Consider the following 21,363-nt stretch of genomic DNA (forward strand, 5'->3'; position numbering starts at 1 on the left):
TTCTCGATGAAAGGGAACCAAGAGGATGATTTCAAATGGTAGAAGTTGATTACTCATTTACAGGATTCTAAATAAATTAAACACACAATGTTTTGAGTCTTAAATCATACAAAAATTTTGAAAATTGATTCAGATTTGACTCACACCCACATTTTTTAAGTATGACATGTGAATGTAGAAGAGATCCGAACTCACAATATTATGGTCAGACATAGGTATCTTAACTATTGAATTATACTCATATTTGACTCACACCGACATTTAAAATAGAAACAAAAGATAAAGAATAAAGAACAGTTACTTCATATGCTAAGGTGGACTATTATTGAGTTTTTTTGAGTACAATAACATGTCGAGGTAAGGATTCGAACGCGGGATATATATTTTAACTAGTTGAATTATGTTGAAAGTTTTTCTTTTTTTTTTTTTCCTTTTTTTTGTTGTTTTGAAGCAAAGTACTCAAGTTTGTAAATTATCATTGAGTTTTGAGTCTTTTATACTCTATAGAGTTTTAAAGAAATTAAACATATAAAATGAGCGTTTTCTGTTAAAAAAAATGAGCGTTTTCTATTTTATGTTATGCAAGACTACGTAAAACACAAATAAAAATGAGTGAATTTTTTAAGGTGAATGAAAAATTATTTAGACACGTGTGAAGTTTAACCAAAAGGAATCAAATATAAACTCTTAAAACGGTAAAGACAAAATTAAAACTAAGCCTAGATCATACCGACTAAATTAAAATTCTTAGAATCATAATAACCAAATTAAAACTAAGCTTAAATCATAACCACTTATTATTAACCTTTTTTTTCTCTTTTTTTTTTTTGAGACATTTCTCTCTCTCTCTTCTTTCTTCTTCCCCTTGAAAAATTATTGAAAAATATCATACACAAGGTGATAAAAACCAAGGTTTCAAATATCCATATTAATAAAAATGTAACACCTCGATTTATAAAATATCGACGTAGATGAATATTTATAAAAAAAACATTAAAAATTCACAAAAAATATATTTAAATTAATAAATCATCATTTAACAAAAGCATTTCACTCTTTTTAAATATGTTAAAAACTATAATTCAAAAAAAATCATTAAAAAATTTTAAAAAAATAGCATTTAATTCATCTTTTTTATCTTACTCTTTTTAAATGTGTTAAAAACTGCGTGATTATTAATATTAAATCTATATTAGTGATATTTTGTTGATATTTTATCAGTTTCTTTGCAATGCTACGAAAATATTGATATGCCACGTTTGAAAATATCGACATGTCGATGAAAATTTAGTTAAATATAGATTCAAAAATCCATATGCCCCGTAACCATGACAAATACCTTTTTGTGATTTCTCTCATATATGGTATTTCACGCACTTACTTCATTTCCTCTCCCTTCTCTTTATGGCCAAAAACTTTCTATACAGGACTATTCCCATTTTTTTGCTTGCCAAATGAACAACGTGGACTCATGAAATAAAATAATATATCAATGATGTGTCAAAGTGTGAATAGAAGGAGTATGTACTTCGTGCAAGACTAACAACCCTTCGACGGCAAAACCATTATGTTGCCCAGGCTGGGACTACTCCAGAAGATCAGCAGTCGGGACAAGTTAAGGGGACTCATCATGAGTATTTATTATTATACTCACCGCAAGCCTTAGTCTAATTTCACGCCTTATGACGAAAGGGGAGACTTTGACTTTGGAAATGCAACGTTGGACCGAGTGAAGAATGAAAAACGTCCGCTAATATCCCGAAAATCCTATTTCGATCGAACCGACAATGGTTGAACTACGAACTTGGTAAGGTAAACATAAATAGCTCACATGGTCATTGTCGGCCTTAAGTACTCTTGAGGCCCAAATCGAGGTATCCCGCACAACCATCTGTAACCGAGTATAGATGTTCTGGAACTACCATAACAAATAAGGATGTGGGGCCCACTAAATTTCGCATATAAATATCCGTTGTCCTGAGAGCAATCGATCGAATGAGTTGAACGTCATACTATCTTTCTTATATCTTCCCTTGCATACCTCGCTCCCTTATATACAACGGCTCATACGCTTCTCTATGTTCTTCCGGTTAGAATTTGACATCAACAAATATCTTTTTTGAAAGAGAAAAAAAGGAAAAACGTGGCTTGAAAAGGGAGTGGAGCAATTTTGTGTGTGTCATCATAGATCCAGCTGGCCATTTGGGAAGGCATTCCATGTTCTCTCTCCATCATAAAACTTTCTCTTTGCCCCCTTTTTCTTTTCTTTTTTTCCCATTATTTTTGTTTATTGCCGTTTGGCCCATTTGAAAAGGCACGTGAGTCCCACCACCCCAAATCCCTTTCCTTAGATTTTTCCCTTTTAGGAACTCTTCAAACCACTTTTATTTTATTTTATTATTATTAATTTTTTTTTAATTCATTCATTCACAGCTCCTTTCCTGTCCTCCCATTACAAATTTTGTATCTAAATTTTTAGACTTATCTAGGTAACTATTTTCCTTTTAATTTTTTATTTCTAAAAATTTATTTTTTTTTTACAATTTCTTTAATATATTTTTTTACATCTTTTCAACACAGTAGAAGATATATAAGTTTGTGTATGTGCGAGAAATCTTCCTACCTTAGACCCGGTTTGATAATATCTTTTTTTATCTTTTGTTTCAAAACAAATTATGTTAGTTTCCTTACAATTATTTTAATGTGTTTTTTGCCTTTTTCAAAAATGGACCTTGATTTTTATCTAAAATTTCAAAATAAAAATAAAATTTTTAAAACTACTTTTTCCTTTTTTAATAAATATTTTGACTTTGATTTTGAAAACAATTGATGGATAAGTAAAAAAAACAAAAAACAAAACTAAGATTGAAATAATAATTTTCAAATTTTGGCTTTTAATCTTATTTACATTGGACTTAATGTAGGTTTATAGACCTAGCACAATTGCATTTTTTGGGGTCGTTTGATAAAATTTGCTCTTATTTATAGCTTCTCATTTAAAAAAAATAATAATAAAAATAAAAATAAAAAATCCAACATTGTATACAAATTTCAAAAAAGAATTATTTGTTATTCTCATCCCAAATTTTCAGACATAAAAATAAAAACATTACTTTATTACTTTTAACCTACAAAATGTATAATAAATATTTAAAAATTAAATATAATATAATATTTTTAAAATTTTAATTTCAAAAATAAATTTCATGAAAAAAATTATTTTTTTATTTAATGCTTGAAAAAACAAAAGGCAAAGATAGTAATCAAACATATTTTTATTTAAAAAAAAAAAGAAACAAAAATGTTTTTGATAACTATTGTGAGTAGAATAAGAAATAAAAATGGCAACTATTCAATACTATTTTGTTTTTATTTCTTTAGAAAGAAAAAAATAATCCTGTCAAAAAAAAAATAAAAGAAATAAATAAATAAAAATAGAAATAAATAATAAATAATGAAAAAAAAAACAAGAAAATAAATGGGCCCAACATACTTCACTGCTTTTTTTTCCTTTCCCAATTTGTGGTGCTCATCATGTACCACTTGCCTCAATGACTGGATTTGTGGTAATAAGTTTGTAAGATAAAATAAATTATAAGTTTGTTTCTAATATAAAGAAATCTGACTTTAAAAATCCAAAGCGAGTATAGCTCAGTGGTAATTAACATATATTTTCAATAAAGAGGTTGCGAGTTCGATCCAGACATTTAAAATTGTTCAACGACCCCTAAAAGTACTTCAACTTTAAAAAGTGTATAATAGATTTTCATAACTTTTAAAAAGTATCTAATAAATGACTTATTAAACACTTTTTAAAATTTGGATAAGTAATATTAATATTAATAAGTTTAGTTTGCAAGTGGGTAAAATAACAGTACTTAATTTTCCATTCTTAGGAAAAGGGGCTCTTGTAGAATAATTTATTTTCCATTCTTGAAATAAAAACAAAAAAGGCTCTTACAAAATACAAAATATAGTATTGTCATTATCGAATTTAAATAAGTAGTGAAAATTAACACCTATAAATGGCTGGATCTATTTTCTAGAAACTTATAGTTAGTTAGACGTGGACGGTTTGGTGGTTGCATGAGATTATTTTTTGAAAGCGTCAATTTTTTATTTTGTCTAAATAATTGTAGGGTGAAAAATGCCAACTCGAGCTCAACCCCACATATCATACCCGACTCGAAAGGAGGATTGTTTTGGTTGAGTTTCCAGTATATCCATTTTAAAGTTCCAATTATATTGTAATCATAAGATTTAAAATTTATTTTGCATCCTATATATTTGAATTTGGATTTTTGTTCATTTTTGTCATTCTACTTTCATAACATCCGTTTTGATCCACGCACTTTTAAAAGTGACCAATTTGATATATTTATTTTCATTCCCATCTCATTTCTTTCCATCATAATTTATGAAATATCTTGAAATGTAATCGATTCCATCGGCAACATATACCATTCCTAGAAATTTTCTCTAGTTTTCACAAACTTAATTTTTAAAAAAGAACCCATCACAAACTAAAATCATCCTTAAATAAAGTCTAAATTGTTGATAAACACTATTTTCTAAATAAGTTTATAATTTTTAAAAAATTCACTTCAAAAACTAGTTTTTTTTTTCTTTTTTGGATATTTCGTTAAGATTTTAAAACGAAATTATTAAAATAAATCAAAGAAATCATCGACAAACAAACATCTTACAATACACAAAACCAATTGTAAAACAGAATTAAACTTTTTTTTTTCCAAAAATTAAAAAATAAAAAATAAAAAAAGAAAGAGAACAGCTGGGAATGACTGGCACTTCCTCCAAAAATATCTCTGCAAAATATTGAATTTAAAAGCAAAAATATGAAAATATCAACGGCTCCAAGAATAATAATATTCTGCGTCGCTCTCCACAGTAATATTTTCTGCCCTCTCATCACAGCCGTCCATTTTTTAATCATATCTCTCCACGATTTTAGTTGACGTGGTCCTCTCCCCACCACGCATGACACTGCACGTTACGCAAGAGTAGTTGTTTATTGGTTCAATTAACCGACTCCTATTATCTTCTTTTTAAAAGGGAAAAAAAGAAAAAGAAAAAGAGACTTATATTATTAATTTAATATTTAAATTTTGATGGTTGTGTTTGTTTATCATTTAAAAGATTTTATATAGTTTTGTTAATAATGTTAATCAAATGATTATGTAAAAAAAAAAAAAAAAGATAGTTGGACAAACTCAAATTTCAACGGGTTAAGATATATGCTATGATAGGAAAAAAAATTTATTTTATCTAATTTAAATTTGATTTATTTAAAAAATTTAAAAGGAGAAAATATCATGGTGGTTTTGAATTTTTCATTCCTACAGAGAATCACATAAAATCTGGATTCTGACTTAAACTAACACAATCCATGTGTGTAATTTTTCTATTTTACAAGTTTCATCCAAGAGTGTTGTAATTTTGGTAATTTCAATAGGTTAAATTTATGTATCAACGATATATATATTTGATAAAAGGTTGGAGATTATGAAAAAAATGAAATATTTGAACTTTTCAATTCTTAAATAATACAATTAACATTAAATTAAATTGAATACACGAACCCTAGACAAATTCTTTAACGTCCACTGGCTTACTAAAACAAGATGGGAACAATGAGAAATAAGAGAGTTTATTCCTTTTTCACAATGTTTAATAAAAACTAATAAATAAAATTAATTGATCCGACCCCTATAAATTTGAAAATCATTCCCTCTCAAACATGATAAATCTTTTTTTTTTTTTGAGAATAAATCTCATAAATTTAACCTGCTTTATTTTTATAGGTAAGCATTTTTAAAATCTAATCCAATCTTTTTTATCTTCTTATTCGATTTAGAGACAAAAAAAAGAAAGAAAATATATTCGCAATCTAAATAAAAATTTGAAAATAATAAAGAGTCGCTTTGAAGAGCACCCATATTGTACTATCATTATTATTTTTTTATTTTTAAAAAGAATTAAGAACCGCCGTCAAATGTTCCATTTGTTATGAATATTTGGTAATTTAACTGGTGAAACAAAACAAAACAACCATTAAATAGATATTAGTATTTATATTATTTTGTTTTTTTATAGAAAGAAAAAGGTCAGGATCTTGACCTGCGGGTGAGGTTAAAACGCGAGTCACAGCCAACAGGTGTTTTCTACCGTGTACTTCGCTGTTAACAAGCACCACCTCTCGTTCGTTCTTCCTCCGATGATTCAGTTTTTTTCTTTTCTATATTAAATCCCCAAATGCATAACGCAAATTTAGAGTAAGAGGGGCTCACCAAAATCTCGATTCTGAAAACAACGAATCCAAATTTTCCCTCTCTCCAAACCGGGAGGGTTGCATTTTCCTCCACAAACGCAACCCCACAGCGCCCAAATTTCACGTTTGAAGGAGGTTTTTTCTTGGTTTGATTCGTACCCCCCTCCCCCCATTGCCGCAATTTTGAAGGATCTGCTTCGGATTCGGATATGGAGGCCGAGAAGAAGTACATTTCGTCGGCAGAGCTTCGGAAGCACAACAAACCCGGAGATCTGTGGATCTCGATCAAGGGCAAGGTGTACAATGTCTCCGATTGGGCCAAGGAGCACCCCGGCGGCGACGAGCCGCTCCTCAATTTGGCCGGCAACGACGTCACCGATGCGTTCATCGCGTACCATCCCGGCACCGCCTGGGCGTACCTCGACCGCCTCTTCACCGGATTCTACCTTGAGGATTTCGAGGTGTCGGAGATTTCCAAGGACTACCGGCGACTGGCGGCGGAATTCTCCAAGCAAGGTTTGTTCGAGAAGAAAGGGCATGTGACTATGTATTCTTTGATTTCTGTTGCTATAATGATGTGCTTTGTGGTGTATGGGGTTGTGAAATGTGAGAGCGTTTTGGTCCATTTGGGTTCCGCTATGCTTTTGGGTATGCTGTGGATCCAGAGCGCTTATGTGGGGCATGATTCTGGGCATTCTAATGTAATGTCGAGCCGTGGGTTCAACAAATTGGCTCAACTTCTCTCTGGTAATTGCTTGACTGGAATCAGCATCGCTTGGTGGAAATGGACTCACAATGCCCACCATATCTCTTGTAATAGCCTGGACCATGACCCTGATCTTCAACACATCCCTGTTTTTGCTGTTTCTGCTCGATTCTTCCGCTCTTTGACATCCCATTTCTATGGTAGGAAGCTGAATTTCGATCCCTTGGCTAGATTCTTCGTTAGTTACCAGCATTTCACATTCTACCCTGTGATGTGTGTGGCCAGAGTGAATCTCTTCGTGCAGACTTTGCTTCTCTTGTTCTCCACTAGAAAAGTCCCTGATAGAGCATTGAACATCATGGGGATTCTTGTTTTCTGGACTTGGTTTCCTCTTTTGGTCTCGTACCTCCCCAATTGGCCTGAGAGGGTCATGTTTGTTCTTGCTAGCTTCGCTGTGACTTCTCTCCAGCACATCCAGTTCTGCCTCAACCATTTCTCCGCTGATGTGTACGTCGGGAAGCCCACCGGCAACGACTGGTTCGAGAAGCAGACCGGCGGGACTTTGGACATTGATTGCTCCTCGTGGATGGACTGGTTCTTTGGTGGATTGCAGTTTCAGCTGGAGCACCATTTGTTTCCTCGAATGCCCAGATGCCAGCTGAGGAAGATCTCTCCCATTGTTGTGGAGCTTTGCAAGAAGCACAATCTCCCTTACAGAAGCTTGACGTTTTGGGCTGCTAATGCCCGCACCATCAAGACTCTTAGAACAGCCGCCCTGCAGGCCAGAGACCTCACCAATCCTGTCCCCAAGAACTTGCTCTGGGAAGCTGTCAACACCCATGGATGAAGAGATTGATGAAGATTCAGAGATGGAGGTTGAAGGTCAGATCTTGCATAGTTCTCATCTAGACTTCTCAACAACGGCAGCAGGTTTTTTTTCCCTTTTTTCCTTTTGGGTTTTTGTTCCTTTTTTGGATTAAATGTTAGGATATGTTTGATGATGATACTCCAAATTAACACTCTGCTTCTGTTTTGTGGGTTCTTTCATTTGATTTATATAAACAACTTGTGTTTGATTTTCACTGCATAACTTCTGAATCCAATATATATGTCATATATGTATAGAAGATGGATCCAATTCATGATCTGGGTTCTTTCTTTTGATCTACAATGAACATGAAACTGCTGGAGAAAAGGGGTTTTTTCATACCCTGTTTTAGAAATCAGAATCCAGAGCCATGGCAGTTCTGAAATGGAATATGCTGTTTCTTAGAGAAGAAGCGAATGTGGTTATTAATTACAGAGAAAGGACCAAGGCTGTCCCATTTGGACCGTTGTGTCTGTGATTAGGAATCTTTTTTGATGTCCCTTCGGTGTGTTTTTTGAATTGAAATGGTCTATTTTTAACCAGATGGGTTTTGGGTCCTACAACACATGGCCACCGCACTGCCGATTCTGGCCTGTCTAGGGTGTGGCTCTCGAGTCCCCTCTCTTCTTTTTATGTCAATTCTCGATTTCGGTGTAAGCGGGTCGGGTCGGTTCAAGTCGGAGTAAGGATCATTTGAACCCATATGGTTTGGTATAGTAAGCTGTGTTTGGACTAAATCTCGATACTATCTACAGGTTGACAAGGTCGAAGTTATTTTATCTAATTATTTTGCTAGATAGTTTTCATAAAAAAAAAATGAAACGGCAATACTATAATAATTATTTTTTAAATCGTTCGTTGCACAATAAAAAAAGAAGTCTTTTTTTTAATCTTAAGTTAAATAAAAAAAAATGAATTGGACTTCCTCGTACATTTGGCTTTTGTGAGAACCATTTGAATCAAGTAATGTAGTGATTCAAAAGGTTCTCGATGTCTTACACACAGTTCTTCCATGTGAGGCCTTCCATGTGAGGCCTTTTCTTGAATTTTTTAAGTAGGAAAACTAAAAGTATAGTACCTTACTAATTACTTAATTTATTGGCAAAAAAATAAATAAAAGCTGCTAAGTAAAAAAATTGTAACTCTTAGGTATTAGGGTAAATTTTGATTAATTAGGCACATTTGTAACAAATAATGAGTTGTAACCTATAATTTGAAGCAAAAGATGAGTAATCAAAAGGAAAAGAAATATTGCCAATTAGCAATTTGCATCAGTTCATATTGAATAGGAACTATAAGAGTTCAAATTTTTCAACTTGAAAGCAACACCTTTTTGCATGTTCAAAATGACACTATTTCAAAATCTCACGCAAATTTCTCATAAAAGTAGGGTGTTACTTTTCTCACTTGAGGACGGATCTGCATACTCGCCCTAATCTCCGCCCCGTCCCGTGACCTAAATGCGTTTCATGTCTCGACTCCATGTGTATTATTCCTATGATATATATTTTTTTAAAATTATAAACCTAAATATTTGTATATGAGATTTATGAGATATTGTTGTGATGGTTACATTTTGAGGCATATTTGTATTTGTAATTTAAATTATCAAGTATAAATTTTTGAATTTGTTAGTTTATGAATTAGGTGAATCACTCTTTATAAAATTTAAGAATTTTTCCTTTTAAAGGGGAGATTTCTGGTGAGGATTTAACTATTTAAATGGAGATTATCCATAAAGAATTAACATATAATTGATAACTTTCTTAAAAAAAAAAAAGGTAAATAAATGGAGAATAATTCCCTCTCTAGTAGTTTCTACTTCCCAACGGAAATCTCAGCCTCGACCCCATGAAATTGATGGGGCCCTGCCTCGATAACACTCATCCAGTCAATTCTCACAAACTGACTCAAATATTCAATTCAAACTATTTGAAAATTGGTTGGTTGATCTTGACATTGATTTGTGCTCAAAATCAACTATAACCATGTCCCTATTCAAATCACGAATCGGTATAAAAAGCCGAAGGTGATACTAAACCTCCAAAAAAGGGAAATAGAGTTCAAGTAACATAGAATGCAACGTCAAAAGTTATGATTTACTTGTCCTAAAAATCTAAAATCTTTCGCTCAACAAATGTATGCATATACTTTTCGCTTGATCTAGTGAATTGATTCCGATTTAAAGAAGGAATTCCTTAAACCTCTTCTATAAATACAATCACAAGAATTTATTCTCTAAGTTTTCTGCCTCATTTAAGTCAAGGAAGAAATTAAAAAATATACATACAAACATTTTTCCTCTAAAAATTAAAAAAAAAAAAGCTTTCAATTTTTTCATCTTTTTATAAAATTCATCAACAAAGTTTCATATTTTGGAAAAGATATATGATCGTACGGTTATCAATGCTATCAATAAATGTGACCAAGCTCTTAGTCAACTATTTCGTTCTATGCAATTATACTTTTTTTTCCATCTCTCCCCTTCTAATTTTTAATTATTCAAATTATTATTATTATTTTAATTATTATTCTTTCTTATATATATGTTTAAATAATTATAGTTTGTTTATATATAATTTTAAACCAATGGCTTTTAAAATAAGAATAACTTATTTTGAATTTATAAAGACAAAGATATCACACAAATATTCAAATAAAATAATATTTTTATTTTTCAAATTAGCTATATTCAAAATAACAAAATAAATTGTATTGTATTTTGAAATTGCTAAAATAAAATATATATTAAAAAGATTTTTAATTTTTAAATTAGACGCAACTAAAATAATCTTTAATATGTATTGTTTTATTTTGAATATAGTGAATTTTGAAAAGCTAGAAAATATATTTTATTTTTAAATTAAAATAATTTTATAATTACTTAAATAGAGTTATAAAATTATGCAATAAAAATAAAAATAAAAATAAATAAATAATATATAATTATAATCACAACCCATTTAATTTTTAAAAATCTTCATAAAATATAACTTAAATTTTAAATTTTAGAGTTGACATGAATAAATTTTAATTAAAAAATTATTAGAATCTAACTTTAATTGTAATTTTAACAAAAAATATATATATATTATAATACTAGTTTGTTCTACTTTCAACTTTGGTTTATTTAGGTCCTGTATTTTCAAAATGTAAATTTTGGTCTCTATACTTTTAAAAAGTCATCATTTTGATTCCTTAATTTTATTTTTCATATAATTTTTTCTATCACAATTTCAACACGACACTTCAATCAATATATTTCTTAAAATATAAACATTACTTTATACTAAAAAGTTCTATTATATATAAAACTTGTGTTAAATTTTTGCGAAGTGACTAAAATAATCACTTTTTCGAAAGTATAGGGATCAAAATGAACATTTTTTATAGAAACTAAAATGAATATGAGTTAGAAGTGTAGAGATCAAAATGAACAATTACAAAGACTAAAAGAAACCAACGCGTGATTGTGAACTTTGTTATAGGATTTCATGTAGTCATCAATTGTGGTGCAACTGCTTGTAAACTATAAGCCACACCAAAACATATCTTTTTTTCACGATGTTCCTCTGTTCTTACTCTGTGTGTGTGAATAGGTCAATCTGTTTGTCATCTTCACTTGCATGATTTGAGAAGGAGATAGTTGAAATGGCCTCCAAGTTGAACCCGATTCAAGTCCAACGAACTATAAGTTTTTGTGATGGTATTATACCTTATTCATAGAGCTATGTTTAGTATTTATTTCATTACTTATTATTTGTCACGTATATAACATTTTAAGACATTTGGACGTGAGCAATATTCTGCAAAGAGGCTCAAGCTGTTTTGCAGTTTAACTTCTTTTTCTGTGATTTAGAGTTCTAATCTCAACGTGCAACTAAATATGAGGTTGTGCTTAATGTGGGATTCGAATCCATAAACAAAATATAAATAATAAAAATGGACCGTTGGGTTGGGAACCTTGCTTTTTCAGTAAACAATTTTTTTTGTGAGTATTCAGGCTATCTTGCGGTCCCTCAACTAATCTCACATGATACATGTCTGGTCTTACAACATTTGGTGGCAGAAAACACATAGTTGATTTAGTTTTGCACCCTGCTGCGTCAAATTGCTTCAATAACTCAAAGCAATCACCAAATCATACATAGTATGCATTCATTGAATGAATACAGCTATAGCAGCCATGCAGGTTTGGAATATGCAAAAAAAGAAAGAAAGAGAGAGGAAAAAAAAAAGAAAAAAAAAAAGGCCTCCTCCTTTTAGCTACCAACATCACCACCCAAAAACATTGAAAGATAGTGAAAAGTGATCTAAAATATAATCTACAGTACATATAAAATTTACCAAGTACAAGACCAAGTTGCTTGTTGGACATGTTTCTAATGCCCCACTGTCTCTCTCAAGCCTACTACAACTAAGGGAAAAGGGGAAGAAAACAACTTCAGTTGAAAATGGGAGGATTAAACATATCCTTATTCTGTACAATGCACACAAAATGAAAAAATGATTACAAATATTACCAGATTTTTGTATGGCTATGTTCTCTACATAACCAACAAAGCCGTAAAGAGTAAAGGGAAGCAAAGTAAAAGTTGAATAGGCATATAAATATGGCAACCTCTACCTACTTGGTTAGAAGAAGAGCCAGCTTAACTGAGGAATACGAGAAGTCAGACATATAGCCGTCAATTACCTCCAACTCAGAAGTCTCGCAGCTGGCGTGCCATTTGTAGAGTGACTTGGATTCTCCCAGCAATTTGTAAATAAAGGATTATAGTATGGCCCTGATGCCAGTTTGGTTTGAACAGGGACAAGAGCAATCTGGTTCGTTAACATCTCTCTGAATGAGCCTCTTTTCCCGATTGATCATTAGCTTAATTAGAGGTAACTTCTGTGAGACTTGACACCATATTTCGGGCACTGTGCCATTTGAGTTTGAATACTCAAAGTACCTCTTTACCTGAATAACATACATTCAATAGAACAAACTCGATTAATATACATGACTTAGCTATTTACTTGAAGTAGACAATCTGGTGGAACTTCTCTGTTTCAAGCAAGTTTTGATAAGTTTTAAATTATTAAGAGGGTTTACTTTTATTTTATTTTTTTCAAACAGAGATACAGCCAATTTGAGTTATAAAAATGCAGCAACTGAACTCACATGGATCACATTTCTCTTTCGTAACATGGGAATACCTCTACATGAACCTCCAGAGCAATTATGCGATAACACGAGTGCCATTCAAATGTCCAAGAACCCAGTTTTCCATGCTCATACTGTTTGAACTTGACTATCACTTTGTACGAGAGAAGGTAGCACTTGGATCATTATTTATTAGTCACTCGATATGTGTCTATCTCACCAACAACTTGCAAGTATCTTCACCAAGCCCCTTGCCAAGGCAACTTTTAGAGACTTCTCAAACAAAGTTGGAGTTCGCGAAATCCCTGCCTTCAGTTTGAGAAATAATGTAAAAGAACAAGACCCTCATTCAACTCAATGATGGCAGAAAATCCAGACAGCAGCATCCCTCTTTTTTTTTTTTTAACAAGAAACAACTTTTCATTAATATATGAAAAGAGAAAAAGTTTGAGAATACAAACTCTCAGAGGAGTGAGAGAAAAAAAGAAAAAACAAAATATAGAATAGGCTCAATGGGGAACATTAAGAGTAATAAAAGCCAACGATAATATTGAGCTAACTACAAAACAAAACCATCCACCAAGATGTGAGGACTCAATCAGAAGATTGTTTAGAAGATTGTTTAGCTTCAGAATCGCCAACGTTATCTTATGGGACTATATCTTTGAGTTCCTGAGAAAACTTGATCCCTCCTTGATTTTGTTTAACAAATAAATGGGAACAAAACCTACCATCAATCACCAAATCACAAGTGATTGATTCCACCTCATTAAATTATCTCCAATTCCCTTCTTTGTCAAATATTATCGTTGCCGTCTTTAGGAAATATAGCAGATCTTGAAAAAATCAGCCAAATTATGACTAATTATTGGTCTGCTTTCATTACTTTTTCACTGTCCCTTAGAGCTAGTTAAATTGTACAAACTTTTGTATAATGGATAGGTTGAATGTTTATGGTTCTGGAATGTGTAATAATTGAGATTATACAAAAGTTTCACGGTTTTACTTGATAGTCTTACACATTTTACCATAACAAGTTGTACCTACCCCAATCTTTTACTGCTTTAACAAGTGAAGTGTAAAACAGAGAAGGGTACAAAAATTTAGACTGTAAGTGAAAGAGAGAAAGTGAAATACCTTAGCTTTTATTTTAAATCTCTGTAACCATCTTCCTCCTTGATGCATTGATGAAAGCTCAGAAAGCCCTACCTTGTGAGAGTGAACGTAGACCATATAATGGTCGAACCACTATTAACCAGTTGTCAGTCTTTCTCAATTTCTTCGATATACTCTGTGAATCTACAAAATAATATTTATAAATTAGTCATCAATAACCATTAATAATTTCAAGGCATTGCATAAATTTACTCTTTGCAGTATCAATTGCCCATAAATAACAATAAAGTCTCGTGATTCTTCAAAATTGTTAATTATATTTGCATCTTAAACATATTATTGGATAGTATCCTTTATTTTAAAAAATATATATAAAAAAATAAAATAAGCTTAAATTTTACATTTTTTCCTTTTCAATTTTGTATCAAAGAATTCGTGGAACTGTTTTGTTCCGGAAGAATCTTACAAAGTAGAATGTCATCATTGTAGCTTGATGAATTGGTGAGATCACCCTTCTATTTTGGATCTTTGAAATCATTAAATATATCTTTGTAAATTTTTACAGTTTGAGACTTTCTTGTAAATCCTAAATCTGTAGAAGTTTCTGAAGTTATTCGCCGAATCTTGGGTTGACGAGGAGAGGAAGGAGCTCTGGCTCGGCAATGGATCCTTCTTGACTCCCATTTCGAGAAGATGTGCTCCTCCTCGACTCAGTTTCTTCATCGTCTTCGTTTTGAAAACTTGATGGGAATGTGTATGTATCCTCATCTCGTCCCCACTTATAGATTCCAAAGGTGTCCATCCATTGTTTCCTACATCAATATGCTTAAAAATTATGGCTTTGTTTTATTTACATTAGAAGGGGTTTTGTAACTTATGAAATGAAATGAACAGCAAAGTTGAAGCAGAAATTATTTAACCACAAGTCATCTAGCAGATACTAACACATGTTGCAGCTCTTTTGACAGTTCTATTTTTGGAAACACAACTGTTTCTAAAGTGGTTTGATGACTTTTAAAGGTAGAAGTTAAAGTTATTGTATATTTAAATCCACAATCAGAAATAGTACCCTTTTAAGAGAGGCCAAATAGTACCTTTTCTACAATCCTTGAGTCGGTCGTAGTTGAGGCAGTTCCACGCCGTCTCGTTCTTCCACGCCAGTTTTAGCAAGAGTTTGTAATTAGGACCTCTAATCCTTATATGTCATTCAAATACCTGTTACTTGTTCACATAATACTATAATAGTTTATCAGGATATTTAAATGAAGCTTCGGCAATTCAAGCAAACTGACCGTGGAAATCAAATCTTAGAGCAAAATTCCATATATGAATCAAAACTGTCTTCCCATTTCAACAGTTGCCTTTTCAGCAAGCCATATGCCTTCAGTTCTTTTTCCCCGAAGTTCACCGGGTGAGCACCAAATTTCAATTCGACAGGGCAGAGACCATCATACAGTTCTCTACTGGCCTCATTTTCAGACTTCTCAGTGGATGTAGCCTTTCCCCCTTCTAGTTTGAATATTAAGGAATCAAATACATTGGTAAGATTAGTCAAGTTTCCTTGTGTGTTATTCGAAGTATGGCAATTGAAGGCAGATGGGTGATATGAAACAAAATTCTTTGGCTTTTGAGAATCAGCAGAAACGTTATCTCGATCATCAGCAAGAGACATGACAGAACCATAATCAACCTTAGGTTCAAAAGGTGACACAGCCATCTCACTAGCTGCAGACCTGATTTGTTCATATTGCTCACCAAGTTCTGCTTCTAATGAAAATTTCCCTGCTTCTTCTTCTTCAAACTTTGAACATCCATTACGGTACTCATGTAATACGAGCAGAACGGGAAGAGGAAGTACTGGACCCACAAGACTCTCAGTTCGCTGCACTTTACGTGTCCACTTATTACTGCGGCTCGAAGGGTCCCTTAGCATAAAAGGAGGCAACTGATGTAGGCTAGGAATGCTTAAAAATTCTAAAGATAATGCATTCTTGTTCTCGAGGAATTCAGAGTAACTAGAGAATGCAAAATGTAAAAGTTCCATGGGTAAGCTTGCCCACAATTTCCTGAAAGCAATCTCTATTATACTTGCAGGCAAGTTAATGTCATTGAATACAACAGCAAGTGCTGGAGATGACCTTAACCGATCAAACCCACAAGCTTTTAATTTCTCACACAAAACTTCATGAATTTCCGGGGTCAAAGACCGCTCGCATATAGAATCCTTACAAGACTTCCTCATGTATGAATCTAGAACTTCATCTAAGTTATCATTTAAATATCCCAAAAGGTAGTCAAAATTAAGGTACCTGAATCTTTTGCTGAATCTATATTTATCATCAACCAACCACCCATATAATAAATAATCATTAAGATTCAATGATTCTTTATGAGATTCGTCTATCCGCTTCAATGATTTCCAAGAAGCTTGGTAAGTTTGCGCTTCAAGCACCCCAGATGACATAAGTCTAACAAGTGTAAAACTACCAAATTCATTTTGTCCTGCAAGTGGTAGAGAGAGATCATTATCTAGAATGCCAAAGCCCAACACTATTTCCTTCTTCTGCTGCCACTCCACCCATTCAGGAATAGCATCCTTCAAAGTTTCTTGTCTCACAAGGCAACTTCCACACGGGCACTCTCGACCTGATAATATGAGATTCGAAGGAAGATCCCAAGCATAAAGTGACTGGAAATATTTCAAACTTCTTGAAGAAACAGATTGGTCAAGAACTGGCAGGGAAGGTCCATAGCAAAACATGTTAAACTCACAACTCCAAAAGGATCCGAGTACAATGCAATAGCCCGACTCAGTAGCTAATTTGTACATACTATTGCCTGTGTTTGACCTCAAATCAGACAAGCTAAAAACATTCACGTAGCTAGGTTCATCAACACCATGATTCCATTGCAATACCGGTGTCATCGGTTTACGCACATCACAAAGAAATAGTAGACTATTTGAAGCCACAGAGAAATAGAAACCATCAGAACCAGCTTTCGAAAATGCAAGGAATTGTTCCTTTTCAGCCAAAGAGTATGTGCGGAATGTCTCTATCTTAACCAAGCAAGAAATGCAACACTCGTCCTCCCTTAAATCAACTAAGAAAACAGCATCAGAACGTGCAACAATCAAGATTCTAGGATGCCAACCGAACTCACAACCCAACCATTTCACCTCTTTCGAGCAATCTAAACTATCCCACGGCACCCTCAACCTAATTCCTTTGAAATTCCCATTCGCATCAAGATTTTTAGTCTTCAACAGAGGCTCCATGTCAAACAAGAACAAGCTACCATCCTCCAACAAAACCACACTTTCTTCAGACAAATGCGGACTCCAACAAGCATTAACAACACAGCAAGTCTTAAAAACCTTGCTACCCATATGAACTAAACTAACCCCAGGCGAACTCGAATCAATTGCATTATTTTTCACAACAAACCATTCAACAGAATACATAGTATAAGCCAACAAAAACCCAATATCAACAGCAGAATCACCATGAAGACCCAATCCCGAAACAGGGTTAACAGAAATCCCAAAAATCTGGTAATTAAATTCACCTTCCACACTGAAAACCTCGTCATTGTAATCCGCCTGAACACGCAAACCCGAACCACCACCGGAAACCACCAGAAACCCGACATGATCGGAGTTGGGTCCCGTCGGAAAAAACACAACGACGCCATTAGAGTTAGGGCATCGGAGAAACTGCAGGCGATTGTAGCGGATTGTGGAGGCTGCGCCATCGCATTGCTGCTCGCCGAAGAGTGAAGCGACGGAGGAAGAAGTAGAGGGAACAATCGGCGACGAAGTGAGGAGAAATCTGCGGAGATTAAGGATTGGAGGAGGAGAGAGAGAGGGCAAGAGAGAAGGCGATGAAAAGAGGCGGGTGAGAGAACTGGGTACAGGGTTGAAGACGAGTGGACCAATGGAATCGTTAGCGGAAGGAGAGGAGATTAAGAGGGGAGATTTGAAAACTGCGCCGATTGGGAAGAGGGACTTCCATTCTTCCTCAGGCATAGCGAGCCTAAGAAGCAAGGACGCGGGACACGAATACGGACACGGCGATACGTCAATTTCTAAAAAACTATTTCATGCTCTCGCGAACAGAGGAGCGGGCGACGGCAGCGGCGGCGGTCGCAGCGCAGAGGAAGATGAAAAGAACTGAGAACGAAGAGGGAGACGGAAGATGAACACTTGCAATTTGAGTTTCAGTAAAATTAGGCTAAATTACTAAAAATGCCATCTTAAATTTCTCAAATTTCTTTAAATTATAATTATTTTAATAGACCTTTCACGGGGAGGAAACGAAACATAGAAGGAATTATGACTTTTTTTTAAATAATAATAATAATAATAAAAGTGTATTCAATTTTATTTGGGTTAAGTTTTAAAATAATGACATTTTAAAAAGAAATTACAAAAATAATGTTAATTTAAAAATAATAACTAAATAAATGTAAATTAAATAAATAAATACAAAAGTAACTTAGGTTTTTGAAACTATTGACAAAACTAGGTTAGGTCAAATGAGGGGTCAAAACTCGCATACAATGAACGCTACTTCCGTGCAACGTGTATTGTCCATGTGGCGGGTGAGCTGTCATTGATGTGGAAGTCGCAGGCGATGCACGCGACTTCCCCCTACTGAAGTCACATCCAACGCACGCGACTTCCACACATTTTCCTTTTTTTTTTCGCTGAAGAATGCATGCGACTTCCTTCCAAATATTTTTCAGGTTTTTTTGGGTGGGCGTCGCATAATGGGTTTTCATATATTTTTTTTATTGTTACTTTTATTAATATTGCAAAATTACTTTTATTAATATTGCGGAATTTTTAATTAAGATGCAATTAATTATTTTATTTTTTGTTATTATATTTCAAATTTTGATTAAAATGTGATTAAAGTTTAAAGTTTTAAAATTAGACTAAAATCAATGAATTATAAGGTTGTTTTTCATGTGTTTATATTATAAAGTAAACGTTTGTCAAATATCAAATTTTACATATGAAAAACATATTCAATACAAAAAGCTGTCTTAAACTTTTAAACATATTACAAAACATAGATAATCATGTACCACATTGTCGTGGCCTTCTTATGTGACGTCCACGACGAGGTTCTTGCTGAACGGGTTATGGGTCAGGTTGATGAGATGAAGTAGATGCAGTGTCTAAATGAACTTCTGGTGTAGGAATCATTAGAAAATGTGATTGTATAGGAGTATTCATAATCTGTTCATCTCCTATAGCATCTTCATTTTGTTCTTGAACTTGTTCAGCTTCTTGTGCTTCTTCTTAAACTTCTTCATTTGGCTGTGCTTGATTGCGCCTACGACGAGGCCGCCTCATTTCGAAGTTTGATGTTACTCTTGGATAAACTAAATTTGATTCAGTTATGCTAATGCAAGTATCACACATTGATTTTAATACAGGTAGATTTTCTTGTATTGCAAAATCTTATACGTTGCTAATAAAAGAATCATGTAATTGATATAATAATTATTAATATTAAATTTTATTTAAATATTGTAATTAAAAAATATAAGAAATATAATACTAACCATGTAACCGTGATAAGCATATTCACGTGTGATATACTTTCTTGTAATCGAATCATACCACTGTTGATAATCATCTGACACGGTCGGCATATCTGTTGCATCACTAAATGCACACCGATCACGACGCTGACGCCATAGTGATATATATGCTGCATGTTGACGTTGCCAATTGTGATCATGTTTTCCTCGTAGGTCGATCTGATGTAGACTCGTGTTAGTATTACAATATGACGGTTTATTCTGTAAAAGCCCAAATTGTCGCAACACTCGATTTGGTAGATGTCACTCGATAATATGAAAACATATAAGAGGGCTTGAAGTCAACCAAATATCACGCCCATTATGACAATATTCAGGTAATAGAGTCATAATGTCGTGATTGTACGATGTCCAAATAATCTGAAATCATTAATAAATTAGAATTAATATTATTATTAAGTTAATTATAATTATTTATTTCTAAGTAATATACCCCATTGGGCTCAAGTCGATCAAAACAGGTTCGATATTGAACCAACATGTTCGTAGATTGTTCAGAAGCTATCAAGACTTCATTCCATCTGCATTATGTAAAACTTATTCAGTTACATATAATTTAAAAATCACATATAAATAAATGAAAATGAATGTATCGTGCACTAAGAGGACGTCCAACATATTGTTCAGGAGTGAGTACATGGTGTTGTGGAGCAATTGTAGGAAACCTATCCCACGCCCACACTTGTAAAAGTATCAACGGACCTGCTATATCCAGGGCATCAGCTCGACTAGCCCGACAGAGTTCTTGATATAACCATGTGAGGCATGCACTACCCCATGAATATCAAACATGAGATGAACTAATGTGTTAGATTTATCGTGAAATAAAAATCTACCGATGAGCTACATAATATATGCTCGTACGTATCTCTGTATCGTAACATCATCAGCATCTTGTGGTAATTTAATGAATTGTGCCGCTAGCCAAGGAATATTCAACCTAGATCCCTTAAGTTGAGGAGGTCGTACTCCCAGTAGATCCTCACATAACTGTGCCCAATCGTATTGCAAGAATCTTGTAATGGGTTATCCATCAATAGGTAGCCCTAACTGCACAGCAACATCTTGTAGTGTAATAGTACACTCTCTACCAGGCATGTGAAACGAGTGAGTTTCCTGTCTCCATCGCTTCACCAGTGCAGTAATAAGATGTCAATCTAACTGAGTAAAGCCTATCTGTGAAACCCCCCAAAATTCATACTATTGTAGATATGACACTATACGATTATCTAACCTAATGTTATGAGATACTACGACCTCTCTTTTTCGACATTGCAAAACTATGGTAGATCCATTATCCCACACTAATTGTGAACGATGTGATCGTCGTAAGTATAGCTGTTGCGAATCCAAAGGTCCTTGATCCATAATTAATTCTGAAATATAATAAGACAAATAGCACAATTATAATCAAAGTTCATTTCACATAACATGACATAAAGTATAGTACATTACAATTCCAAATATCTAACTATTACAAAACAACAAATGATTCAATAAAACATAGTGTATTACAAAGCACGAATTCGAGTAAGTGATAAAATATAGGGTATTACAAAGCAACAATCCCAAACTAATTGAGAAGGATATCACCGCATATGCTTCAACCTGTACATAGAAAA

The 21,363-nt window shown here is 33.4% G+C and overlaps 2 protein-coding genes and 1 pseudogene across 7 annotated transcripts; 1 reads left to right on the forward strand and 2 right to left on the reverse strand.

Annotated features, from left to right (window-relative positions):
• Positions 1-6,191: 6,191 nt before the first annotated feature.
• SLD2 (Fatty acid/sphingolipid desaturase) lies at positions 6,192-8,077 on the forward strand. The gene has a single exon (XM_022291519.2). It carries the CDS (start codon positions 6,499-6,501, stop codon positions 7,840-7,842), a length of 1,344 nt encoding a protein of 447 aa, XP_022147211.1. The 5' UTR covers positions 6,192-6,498; the 3' UTR covers positions 7,843-8,077.
• Positions 8,078-12,162: 4,085 nt separating this feature from the next.
• LOC111016204 (TATA box-binding protein associated factor RNA polymerase I subunit C) lies at positions 12,163-18,354 on the reverse strand. 6 transcript variants are annotated; one of them, XM_088126663.1, is made up of 6 exons: positions 15,421-18,354; positions 15,223-15,323; positions 14,595-14,940; positions 14,150-14,311; positions 13,031-13,402; positions 12,163-12,826 (listed from the first exon to the last, which is right to left on the reverse strand). In XM_088126663.1, the coding sequence occupies exon 1, from the start codon at positions 18,153-18,155 to the stop codon at positions 15,429-15,431; it is 2,727 nt and encodes a 908-aa protein (XP_087982789.1). In that variant the 5' UTR covers positions 18,156-18,354; the 3' UTR covers positions 12,163-12,826; positions 13,031-13,402; positions 14,150-14,311; positions 14,595-14,940; positions 15,223-15,323; positions 15,421-15,428. The 6 variants fall into 6 exon arrangements, with proteins under 6 accessions (XP_087982789.1, XP_087982793.1, XP_087982791.1 ...); XM_088126667.1 differs by lacking the exon at positions 14,595-14,940; XM_088126665.1 differs by having other exon boundaries at positions 13,031-13,321; positions 15,223-18,354.
• LOC148210440 (serine/threonine-protein phosphatase 7 long form homolog) lies at positions 18,223-21,109 on the reverse strand (annotated as a pseudogene).
• Positions 21,110-21,363: the final 254 nt, after the last annotated feature.

Source organism: Momordica charantia (genome assembly GCF_013281855.1).
Source record: "Momordica charantia cultivar OHB3-1 chromosome 7 unlocalized genomic scaffold, Mcharantia_2.0 BLBB01000007.1, whole genome shotgun sequence".
NCBI lineage: Eukaryota > Viridiplantae > Streptophyta > Magnoliopsida > Cucurbitales > Cucurbitaceae > Momordica > Momordica charantia.